The 12,828-nt window shown below is 33.6% G+C and overlaps 1 protein-coding gene across 6 annotated transcripts in view; it reads left to right on the forward strand.

The window, feature by feature from the left end:
- PCMTD1 (protein-L-isoaspartate (D-aspartate) O-methyltransferase domain containing 1) overlaps window positions 1-12,828 on the forward strand; it is a 44,012-nt gene that overhangs the window by 25,244 nt on the left and 5,940 nt on the right. For 5 of the 6 annotated variants that reach the window (XM_023757771.1, XM_023757770.1, XM_023757769.1 and 2 more), the window contains one exon: window positions 10,128-10,299. In XM_023757771.1, coding sequence (XP_023613539.1) covers window positions 10,128-10,299 — 172 coding nt within the window. Of the gene's footprint in view, window positions 1-5,055; window positions 5,248-10,127; window positions 10,300-12,828 lie in introns of all 6 variants that reach the window. The other variant, XM_014459691.2, reaches the window with a different exon arrangement.

Here is a 12,828-nt window from a genome sequence, read left to right on the forward strand (position 1 = left end):
GATAGAAATCACAAGCTTGCAACTTAGTCATTTTATACAACTAAGTTTTAATGCAAAACCATTCAGAGTTCCAACTCAGCTTGTTGGAGGTGAGAAACTTGGAGGAGTCTGAATCAGAGCTGAGAGCTTTTTTCTAGAGTTGAGGCTTGGGAACAGTGCCAAAAAGGAAGCCAAGAAGGCCTGTGCATGTCTGCTGGAGTATACTTTTCCTTCTTGTCCTTTCTCGGCCTCTCCTCCCGCAGACCCTTGTCCTTGTCTTTCATTCCCCTTTGCCATTGCCACTTTTTATCTGTCCTCTGGCAAGAGGCACTTGATTGGTTGAAGAACAGAAAACTGATATTCTGCAGTAAAATAGAGGAGGTTTTGTGTCTACTTAGATGTGGTTGTAACTATTATTAAAGACCACAGTCAGGCAAGCTTGGGAGAATTTGAAAGTGCTCCGAATTTATTTTGTTCTATAATTAGTTCAGTGGCTTTGAGCAAGCCACTTGAAATTTCTGCATCAATTTGCTGAATGCCATCCTTTAGGTTATTTATGCTTCCCTTTATAAATGAACATTTAATTCATATTTTGAATTATTTTTCAAGTGCTTACCGTGTTGGTTCATATATTGTTTCCAAGAATAACATATTGTTAGAAACAAAATAGTTTTTAGCCCAAGTAATTTTATAAGAAATTGGTGTTCAATTTTAGCATCCTTTTGTATTTCTAGCTGTCTTATGAATAGATTAGTAGCATGTTAAATGCTTAAAATGTGGATATAAATATTTTATATCATTTATTGGAACTTATTTTAAACTTATTGAACTTTTGTTTTAAGATTTTTTGTTTTGATGCTAAAACTATGTATACGTTAGGACCTTTTGAATACATTTGAACTTAAAAAAATATAAAAGTAATGTTAGTAAAAATAAATGTTTAAGGCCTATTGTAAGGCCTTTATATATGTGATAGTAATACATTTATTTTATGTATCAATATATAATGACACGGATAATGCAGTTATTAAACAAGAGGAACAAACCTCAGGAAGTGTCTTGAATCACTGAAGCATCTCTGTACAAGTATTTTTGGAGCTCAGCTGCCAAGTGGGTGTGGTTTCAGGAAACAGTAAAATGTCATTATTTAAAGCATTTTTGTGTTGATGTAATTTAAATAGCAAATAATCTGTAACAGATAAGTTTGATGATTATATATATTGAAGGGTCTCAATTTTTCTAAAACTGTATTCATCTATATATATAAAAGGCTGATATGCATAGTGTCCCCTCGGGAGTTCGATCGCTTGCTATGATGTGCACTGGCCACCGGGGGTGGTGTGGAACGAAGGAAGGTCCTGGCCGGCAGCTGGCAGCTGGGGAAGGCCAGGCCTAGGGACCCTACCTGTGCACAAATTTCGTGCACCGGGCCTCTAGTATAATTATAAAATGATCGAATTTCCTTGGCTGTATTTCATATTATTGCATTATGCAAATTTGTTATTCATAAAATGATGAATCATAAAATGTGATGTGACTGATCTAAATGTCTTTTTTTAATTTCTAAATGTCTGGTCCTTTTCATTGAAATAACCAGTCAGATTTTATAATATAGTTGTTTCTGAAGTGTTGCAACTAATTTTTAAAACTGATTCTTATATTAATTAACTGGTCTGAAAAATTAGACAGTTCTAGAGATATTATCTATTCTGGTTTTCAAAGAGTATTCTGAGATATTAGTTACACATTTCAGATTATAAAATTATCTTGTCTATAAAGAGCAGTAGGTACTGGGAAAATATTTCATTTTGCATAAGGCAGTAAGTGGTTGGAAAGTAAATACTCAGAGTTGCTGAGTCATTCATTGGCTTTTCTTTTTATATCACTTCATTTTAGAGACAGAAATTATAAAGATAACATAGTTTTCTTTTAGTGTTTGATGATTTTCTTGTAATTTTTCTTGATGTTTATGGATAATAATTCTTATTTTAAATTTTTTAATTAAAAAAATGGTTATGCACAGTGCTTTTAAAAATCTGATTTCCAATCAGTTTCATTATATTTAATTGTGTCATCAAAATACATATTTTAATTTTAAAAATATAAAATAACTCAGGAAAATTGATTGCTATTTATGCATTCCTTAGTACACATTATCCTGGATTATGTGTAACATGGAGAATAGATAACTCAAACATAATAGTCTTCCAATCTTGTTTACCCTGTTGGTTTGGATCTTTTTTACCAGTTCCTTTTTTGAAAGTATTGTCATGTCACGATTTAAATTGAATCTTGAAAGTTTTCTTATATATGTCTTATGGACTCCATAGTAAACTTCCAAATATAGTAGGTGAGGGGAAAAAATTGATGAACTGCTCAGCGTTACAATATATAATGTCAGATGACCTTTTAAAAGATACTAATGTGTGTTTTTGTGTGTGCTTTATAAAATAAGCTTGGTTCCTGAATCTTCACAGTAGTATTCCTTCTTTTAGAAACAATAGCATTATAATGCATGTACTTTCAAACTTTTTTCCTACACTTTAGACCTGTAGCAACAGATGAAATAACGTGGAGAAACTACTCTGGATTCACTGTACTTGGAGATGGGAGGAATGGGGGCTCTCTTGTATGGTTTATTCCTTTGCTCTACCTAAGTTATCCCCAGATTCACTGAAATACTGTTATAAAACTGACATTTGATGTCAGGGATCCTCTAAAACATTGGCAGAATTTTCCAGTAAAGGACCAGGTAGTAAATATTTTGGGGATTCCGGGGTTAAATGGTCTCTGTTGCAATTGATCAACTCTGCTATCATGGAGCAAAAGCAGCCACAGACACTATGTAAACAAATGGGCACAGGGCGTTCTCCATGTGCTATGCGCCCTTGAGTCGGCTCCAACCCCTGGTGACCTGAATGAGTGATGTCCACAATGTCCTGTACAAACAGCCCTGCTCAGTTCTTGTGGACGCACTCCTATGGCTGAGTGTACAGTCAGTCCATTTCATATTTGTCTCGCTCTTTCCCTGCTGCCTGTTATTTTTTCCCAGCATTATTGTCTTTTCCAAAGAAACTGCTTTCTCATGATGTGCATGAAGTAGGACAGCTTCGGTTTTTGTCATTTTGCCTCCATCAATGTTTCAGGTTTGATTTGCTCTGAGACCTTCCTGTTCATCTGTGTGGTGGTCCAGGGTATCTCATGTAGACTTTATGTATAAAAACAAGCAGCAGGCAGGATTTGGACTGCTACCCACAGTTTGCTGATCCCCATTCTGCTCTTCACACAAACTTTCTAGAACATTTTATGTAGCCCCTATGGCAGGGGTGGGCAAACTTTTTGACTCGAGGGCCACAATGGGTTCTTAAACTGGACCAGAGGGCCGGAACAAAAGCATGGATGGAGTGTTTGTGTGAACTAATATAAATTCAAAGTAAACATCATTACATAAAAGGGTACGGTCTTTTTTTTTTTTAAGTTTTATTCATTTCAAATGGGCCGGATCCGGCCCGCGGGCCATAGTTTGCCCACAGCTGCCCTATGGTCTACTAGACAAGTCTTTGGGTCTACGTTTTAAAGGCCCTTAGGTGTCTGGCTTTCATGAGAGAAGGAGAAGGTTGGGAAAGGTCAAATTATATGAATCAGTTTTGTGCATGCACAGTAAGCAAAATAATCTCTCCAGGTGTGGTTAATTGGAAGAGTAAGTCAATTAAAGGAGCCTGAATAGTAAACCTTTACCCTATAAATACTTTGCAAATGAGTTGGGAATTGGTATAGCATTTATTTATAGCTACATTTATATATTCATATAATATGTAAACGTGTGCATATAGTTCACTGGCTTCCTAGAGTGCCTGCTTTGGAGCGTGCCGTTTCCCTGTAAGACAATAGACCTTATGCTGTGAATTACTATTGGGGGCAGAGATGAGTGGAAGAGGCAATGCGCTCCTCAAATTTAGTTGAGGTGTAAGTTTTAAATTAATTTCAGAGTTAGTATAGTATTTTACTATAGGAAATTTAATTGATATATGGCAATGTGTAAGTGTCATAATTTTGTTTTCAATGGTAGGTTTTTATTTTTCCTGTGCTCTGATCTGCTTTGGAAAATTAATATTTATATATTTTGTCAACTTTGCCTAGTCTTTAAGAGAATTATAGCACACTTGAAGTGGTTTCACTATCTAGAAAAATATATTAATAGTATTTAAAAATATTTCTCAGATATTTGAAGATTTTTATGTGCCAATGTTCAGATAATAGTTCCATAATAATTATTACAGATTGTAAACAAAATTTTTAATCATGACAAACATTCATATGGTGAGACAGAGAAATTCTTAAAAATAGTCCTTATGGCTGTCAGTGATATATTTTAACATAAGTTAAATGGCCTGGGGAAAAGTTTAATGACTTCAAATACATTATTAGGAGAAAAAAATTATTGTTGAAATACATGAAGATTCACTTTTGTATGAGGTACCTGTCATATTTCCTATAAACACTTTAGAGATCGGTGGTGTGTTTTTTATTTTGCTAAGGCTTCATTCAATGAAAAATGATTGTATTTGCTTTTAACACTTTGCTTTACATAATGCTTGAATTATTCTGAGATGATTTTGATGCATTTGAAGGGAAACACTTGAAAAGGTAAAGTCATTGGTCTAAAAATTTTTTTTTAATTCAGTAGCTTCATTTTTTATTGTAAGAGGTTTTGAATGGTTTAACAGCATTTGGAGATCAAAAGATTAACATATCCCTGAGTTTTCTTCACAATGGAAAGTTCTGCAGTTTCATCTTATTGTAATGAAATGGTCATAGCTCTTAAAACTCAAAATGTATACTTTGACAAAGTGTTTTACAAAAAAGAAGTTTCTGGGATTTGGCAGCTTGTTTTGGATGAGGTATGAGAACAAGGTAGGATTTTTTTCCTATGTCCTTGAAATCCTTTATTCCATTGAAAAATAGTCTAAAATTTCAATGACAGCATCCTGTGGCACATGATAAACTAGGTGTGCAAATTGTCAGCCCCCACTTCAACAGTGTATTGAAGGGGAATGTTGTTTTTTCTACTCTCAGTCAGCTCCTAGACCTAGACTATCCGTCTAAGAGGGAAGCTGCAGGGCAAGGCTAGGTCACCCTGATCTCCTAGCAGCTTATCAAAAGAATTATATGGGCAAGTTGGCAAGGTCCCTGCTGTGAACGAAATCATCTATCCGTCTCGAGATGAAGATATTCCAACATACACCTATAAAGAAAACCACTGCTAAGGTAAGTGATTAGCATCCTGGTGTTATTTTGAGCAATTATTCATGTTGTAAACCAACATATATGTGTTCTCTGTTTTCTCACAAATGATTTTCATTGTACATATTAATAAAAGTATATCAAATATTTTTTCCTCTCTGCATAAGAGAGTAAAAAGCAGTAATTAATATTTAAATCAATAAATAAGTCTAGAATAAGTGAATTTGTAGTTATTACATACATTTCAGAACTATTTTTTATACAGATAACATTTTTAGAGATATAATTTAGTATAATTTAGGAGTGTAAGTCATTTATATCTGGGAAATTGTTTTGGAGATGTTCTTCAAAGAATAAAAATGATTGCTGCTTTTCATTTGAATAACATAAAATTTAAATGAAGTTTCCTAAATCAAACATAAAAACTAGGGAAAGAATGCATGAACCATACTTTTATGAGTAAAATTATAACCACATAGAAATATTTGGTAGACCTCTAGCCAGTTTTTGTTTTTTTTTAGGTTTCATTTAGTGTGTAGTTAATGTGAAAAAGTTGAATTTGAGTTTTCTCTCACTATTTTTAGCTTAGATTTTATATGTAAATCTCTAAGTAGTATAGTACTATTTTGTAATGAACTGAAAACTTCTGGTGAGTTTATTTCTACAGTCTTCCAGATTATACAGAAAATGTATTTGTGATTTAAATAATGTCGTTAGCCTGTAGAGGTCTATGGAAACTTAAGGTAAGATGTAGCTTTCAGAAGATAGTAAAAGCCTAAGGAAGAAAATGTTTTCTTTATTTTTCTCCTCTACATTGGAAGAATTAATAGGATTTGCAATTTACTCTGAAAACATGCCATCATCTATGTCTGAAAGTAATAATTTATTCTTTACATATATGATATGAATATATGCTATGGATATGAGCATATCTATAAACATTTGCCTGACAACTTTTCATCATAGAGTTTTGGAAAAAATATTATTAGTTCAATTGGTATGACTTCATTTACATGAAATGCTGTTATAAAAGTCATCATTTTAATATCAGAATACAAAGTATCTTAAGTATTATCCTTAAGTACATACCTAGTCCAAAATATAAAGCTCATCTATAAGTTTTTTATTAGGAAAGATGATCGATAGCTTATTAATGTATGAAAAAAATGTAAATATAGGCAATTTGAGATTGTTTTCTTTATTAATATGAAGGATTCTGGTATTATTTGGTGTAAAAGGTCATAGTGGTAAGTATAATAAATAATCCCTAGATAGGATACTCTCTGGTAGACACTTTCTTTATAATTACTAAATTGGTAGTTACAACCTTTTTGTAATGTGTTTGGTATATGAATACACTATTATGTTCTAGATATTTTAGTTTTCTCCCGATTTTACTTTGTCCTTGAAATCTTAGTATTTTGTATCTAGAAATAGTTCAGTCCTTTTGAAATATTGGCTCCAATTCAACTCAACTTTCAAATTTAAGTATTCTGGTAAAGGAAATTAATATAAATATGTCAAATAAAAGTGTAAAGACCCCATATGCATATGTTAGACGTATATGTTCCATTTGCACTAATGGAAATTATTTATAATTTTAGAGATCTGTTTTTTCTCTAATGATCCTTTGTAATACTTATCTACATTGAAGCAAATATACTTGTTCTCATCTGATTATAAGGGAAAGCATCAAATTGTTTCCTAGGATAAGGGTGGCTTATTTAAGATCTTAAAAATATAGAACAGTTGATTTATTCATAAAAGGAAAGAGTTTATTTTGTTTTACTATTTGAGTTTTGCTTTTTACAATTTGTTTTGGCATTTTTGGAAAAAACATACGTGCATTCTGTAGCATTAAGCTACAGTTATTTATAGTAACAAATTTAGTAAAAGAAGAACTATCATGTTGACAGAGTGCCATAGGCACTTATTTTTTTACTTTTTTTTTTAAATCTGGGCAAGTTTCTCTTCTGTCTTGAGATTTTTGTGATTAGTATCTTCAGTTTGTCAACTTGGGGTTCATATTCAAAGTTAATAGGTGGAAAAGTTGACAAAACATTTATGTTTGTTGTATGGTTTGCTTATTTAGTAAATGTTTTGAGTACTGGAATAGGTGATGGAGATATAATTAATTCAGAAGAAATATTCAAAGACAGCAGAAAAACCAGGAGAATATTTCAAAGGGATGATTGTGTTAAGGAGAAAGTCTTTGACGCTTCTCTATTTGCATGTGATAAGTAGGACAGTTGCTGAAATGTATGTGGTTATTGAAATATATCTGTCATATATAAATACACACATTAATATAAAGTACATATTGATATATTTTACTTTTTTTCTACTGAATCTTTGAAATCCCAGGTTAATTTTATTCTTACACCTCAGTATGGATTAGCCACACTTTAAGGGCTCAATATCCACATGGTGCTAGTGGCTACTCTCGTAGGTATTGTGTCTCTAGATTGTCCTGTCTCATCTTTAAGATCATGGCTTCTCATTTCTCAGGGAATTTTTCTGTACTTCCCAGGCCTGTTGGTTTCCTTTCATCCTCAGTTTTATAGAATCATATTCTTTCCTTTAGAGCACTTACCATCGTTGTAAATTAATCTTTAACTAGTCAGATAGTTTGATGCTGTTTCGTCCACAAATACAGGCGTGTATGTTTCCATGTATTTTCAGTCTTTATACACAACTGGTGCTCAATAAGTAGAATTTGACATAATGAATTTTGCTGACGACTGTAAGGTAACTTGAACCAGAGTCACAAATTTAATTTTAGATCAGGCACTAAATTTTTGCAAATTAATTTTGCTGGGATGAGAATGTATAAAATATCACTAATATGAGAAGTAGTTTTAATTGTAAATTGTTCACTTGTAATGATGTTTTTCTAGGTGATAGCTCTTTAAGCTATCACATATTTTTAAATAGGAAGCTTTTAAAACAGACTTAATGGTGAAATCGGGTTTAATAATTCAAATTTTTATTTAAATTTTATGGTCATGTTGAAAGTTATGACTGACTTAAATTATTATAAAAGTAAATATTTAAAATGAATGAAGATTTTAGATAAACTTCATTGAAAATAGTCTTTTTCTTTTTAAAGAATGCTTACTGTGAGTTTGATAAAATGATTAAACCACCTGATCCACAGTATCTAATTACTTGAAAGCCAACAAATCATATAAATTATATTTTGGCCATATTTTAGATAATCATATGTTGTAACATAGTCTTGAATATAAAAGATAAATTAAACATGGTCCCTATTGTAGCTTAATTTACACTTTTATGTGTGCTATGCACGTGGAAAAATGAGGTAACTCTTAAAGAGTTGGATAAGATTTCATTGCAAAGCTAATATTTGAACTGTATCTTGAAGGGATTGTAGGCATTTATCAAAGGAACAGCACATCCACAGATACAGTGTTTCAAAAACACTTTATAATAGTTCCTCTAAGGCAACTAGGAGCAAATAATTCAACATAGTATGTATTGGTAGGGCAGAGCCAGGAAATGATTCTGGAAGGACAACTTGACAATGGCATCATATAGAGCCCACATGACTTTCTAAGGAGCTTGAACCTATCCTGCCTGCCCTGTAGGGAGCAAAATAATGGAAGAGGGACCTTAACGTGTGAGCAGTGAGGAGGCAGTTACAGTAAAAGAAATAATGGGGCATACACTACCTTAGTGTGGGGATATGGAGAAGAGATTATAGGGTGTACACTGTTCACTCACCCCCACCCCAACCCCCTCAACCCTTCCCATCCCACCCCCACCCTACTGCACCAAGAGGACAGGGTGTAATTCTGGCAAATTCTTTAACTGTCAAGGATCCTAATGTGTCTGTATTTTAATGAAAACTTACCGCGTAATAAGTCTGTTAATTACCAAAGGATAGGATATGCTTACCAAGTATAAATGATTGTGATTCAAGCAGTGTCATTTTCCACTGCATGCTGAAACTTTTAATGTAAATTACTTTTTCCTTAAATGATAGCCTGATTTTGCTGTGTGGTCATATTAATTTTAATTTACTTAAGAGTGAAAGGATATTTCATTAATTAACTTTAAAAATGATTACATGTTTTAGTGTATTGAGGTTGTAACTATGCTATATGTTAGAGACTATTTTCAGCTTTGTCAGAACTTAAGGACTAAAGTAGAATTCTAAATAGGAACGTTTGTAAAATCACAACTCTTTATGCCATGAACCAACACTGTAACCAGAACAGGTGGTCAGGATAAAATGCCTTTGCTCTGAAACCATTTCTCTTCTATGTGTTGCACAGGGAGACCATGGGGGCCAAAGCAGCAGTAAGGAAAATTATTATTCGTTCTGCTCTCTGTCCCAGTCCTATAACATAGTTCTGCTAAAATTTATTAGGAAAATCTCCCTGATCTTAGTGGGTGCAAGATTATATGGTCACACTGGTATCTTCCTGACAAAGCTTTGCTGTTAATTGTAACAAAAATGTCACACACAGATGAATACCGCACCAGCCCTTCCCATTCCCGGTGTCCCCTCAGTTTTTTGTTCTTTTTTGAAAGGGCAGTGGAAAGTGAAGCCTTTTTTTCTCTCTCTTTTTCTTTATCATTTGTGTGATGTCATAAGATTGGTGTTGTGATGGGCTTTTCATTATATCCATTTTTTTAAGCCTTAAGTGAGGTTTCAGTGTGGCAAAAGTTTAGGTTAATGTTTTTAAAATATTTATATTACATTGATAATTACATATTTAATCAGTATTAAACTTCATAAGTATATCTAAATCAAATTTCATGTTTTATCCTTGGAATTAATTTTGGCAACTTGACTACTTGAAAGAACTGGATTATGTTAAATTTTTTATCTAATATTTTGTTTAAATGAATTAAAATATATTTGTTTTTCCATGCAGATTTGAGTTCTGTGAACCTGCATTTGTGGTTGGCAATTGCCTCCAGATAGCATCTGACAGTCATCAGTATGATCGAATTTATTGTGGAGCTGGAGTCCAGAAAGACCATGAAAACTACATGAAAATATTACTGAAAGTTGGAGGCATTCTAGTCATGCCTATAGAAGATCAGGTAACTTCACCATCCTTTTGCTTAATGGCATGGAAAACAAACACATTAGTTTAAGATGGGAAGTGTCTAACACCAGGAAAGGTACAATGTAATTTTTAAAGAAGAAATAATCTTCATAGATCTATATACATTAAAAAAATTGAAATGGACTCTTAATTATCTAAGCAGAGGAGATATAGAAAAGTTCCCTCCACTGCTATTAGAAGAGACTTGGTCTTTCACCCAAACTTAGCTACAGTCTTTGTGTTACAATAGTCCCCCCTTATCCTTGGTTTCACTGTCTGTTGTCTCAGGTACCTGTGGTCAATCATGGTCTGAAAATATTAAATGGAAGTTTCCAGAAATAATTCATAAGTTTCAAATTGTGCCACATTCTGAGTAGCATGATGAAATCTTGAGCCTTCTCACTGTGTCCTGCCTGGGACATGACTCATCCCTTTGTCTATCATATCTGCACTGTACACTATCTGCCCTTTAGTCACTTACTAGCATCTCAGTTATCACATCAACTGTTGAGGAGATAATGCAGTACCTTATTCAACTTATTTTTCTTAATAATGGCCCCAGAATGCAAGAGCAGTGATGCTGTCAATTTGTTTAGGTCAAAGAGAAGCCATAAAGTGCTTCCTTTAAGTGTAAAGGTGAAGGCTCTTGACTTAATAAGGCATTGTATTATTGCACATTATCACAACACGAATGGTGAGTACAATACCATAGGTATTTTGAAAGAAAGACCACATTTACATAACTTTCATTATAGTATGTTGTTGTAATTCTGTTGGTTGTTTTTTGGAGCGTTTGTTTATTGTACTGATTTCAGAGAGAGAAAGGGAGAGGGAGAAAGAAATAGAAACATCAATGATGAGAGAGAGTCATTGATAGGCTGCCTCCTGCACACCCCCTACCAGAGATCTTGCCCGAAACTCGGGCATGTGTCCCACTCGACCTGGAAACCTGGAATGGAACTGTGAACTCCTGGTTCATGGGTTGACGCTCAACCACTGAGCCACACCGGCTGGACTGATTCTGTTTTATTAGCTATTGTTAATCTGTTACTGTGATTAACTTATAAATTAAATTTATCATAGGTATGTATGTATAAGAAAAAAATAGTTTACACAGGGCTTAATGCTACCCATGGTTTCAAGTGTCCACTGGGAGTCTTGGAACATATCCCCTGTGGATAACGGGGTACCGCTGCACTTGCCAAGCTGCTCCCTTCTTCATTTTTCTGACCTAGAGGTGTTCAGTTGAATGTGATGCTCTCTACTAGCTGTTCAATTTTCAACATTTTAAAATTCCTTTAACACCTAAAGAAAGAAATCCTATTTGGGGTTTGTTTGGACTGCTTAACTCCATTAAAGAAACAAGTAGCCCAGCCAGCGTGGCTCAGTGGCTGAGTGTCAGCCCATGACCCAGGAGGTCACAGTTCGATTCCGGGTCAAGGGCGCATGCCTTGGTTGCGGGCTCGGTCCCCAGTGGGGGGCGTGCAGGAGGCAGCTGATCCATGATTCTCTCTCATCATGAATGTTTCTCTCTCTCTCCCTCTCCCTTCCTCTCTCTGAAATCAATAAAAATATATTAAAAAAAAGAAAGAAGTAAATTTTTAAACCTTCATTTAGTACTTCATAGATTCATTTGAGAATATTTTTCAGCTATTTGCCTGCCTGTGGTTTGTAATTATTAGGTATAACAAATGTATGAAGTACTAATGTATTCAGAAAATGTGTGGATCTTACAAAAGCAAATTACTTTAAAAATGTATAAAAATGCATTTCAAAAAGTATCTTTAATATTCATATTAACAGGAATCTGAGATGTTTAAACACCCTGTGATTTGTATGGCAGAAGATAGATTGTCTAAGATAACTGGGACCTGACATGATGTTCTGGAGTTTATATATCTTGAGAGTCCTTTAACATCACAAAATATTATTTGCATCTCAGTGGAGTTCACCATTATTATGCACTGTGCAAATTGTTTGTTGGTTACTAAAAAGACATAATAAAAAATATTAATTGAAAAATGTTCTTGGAAAAATGTTACTTGAATGTTTCTAGAGTTGAGACCCCCAGATGAACAATCTTTTTCTGTTTTCCTTTACAGTTTTAGATTCGGACATTTAAAATATGGCTTCCCATTGGTGTTTTGGTAGATATTTATTATATACTATTATACTGATGTAAAACATAATAATGTTTTATCATATAAATTGAAGATATTAGCTTGATCAAGCTATGTCCTGAGCTAATCTTTTTTTTCCAAGGACTGATGATGGGTGTTTACTGAGTAGGTACAACTTCTAAACCCTTTATGAATAATTACACTTATTAGTGAAATATCAAATTGAGATTAGAATTAGAATATATATGTTATTACCATTATGAAAGATCATGAAGTTGACTCACTGGTATAGTAATCAAAACATGTTTCTTTTAAAATATAATGCTTTATTTAACCAAACAACCAAACCTATGTGAGACATATTTGAGAATCAATGGCAGGTACGGATTGGAATTATACCCCTA

This window comes from Myotis lucifugus, unplaced genomic scaffold (genome assembly GCF_000147115.1).
Source record: "Myotis lucifugus unplaced genomic scaffold, Myoluc2.0 scaffold_113, whole genome shotgun sequence".
Classification (NCBI taxonomy): Eukaryota; Metazoa; Chordata; class Mammalia; order Chiroptera; family Vespertilionidae; genus Myotis; species Myotis lucifugus.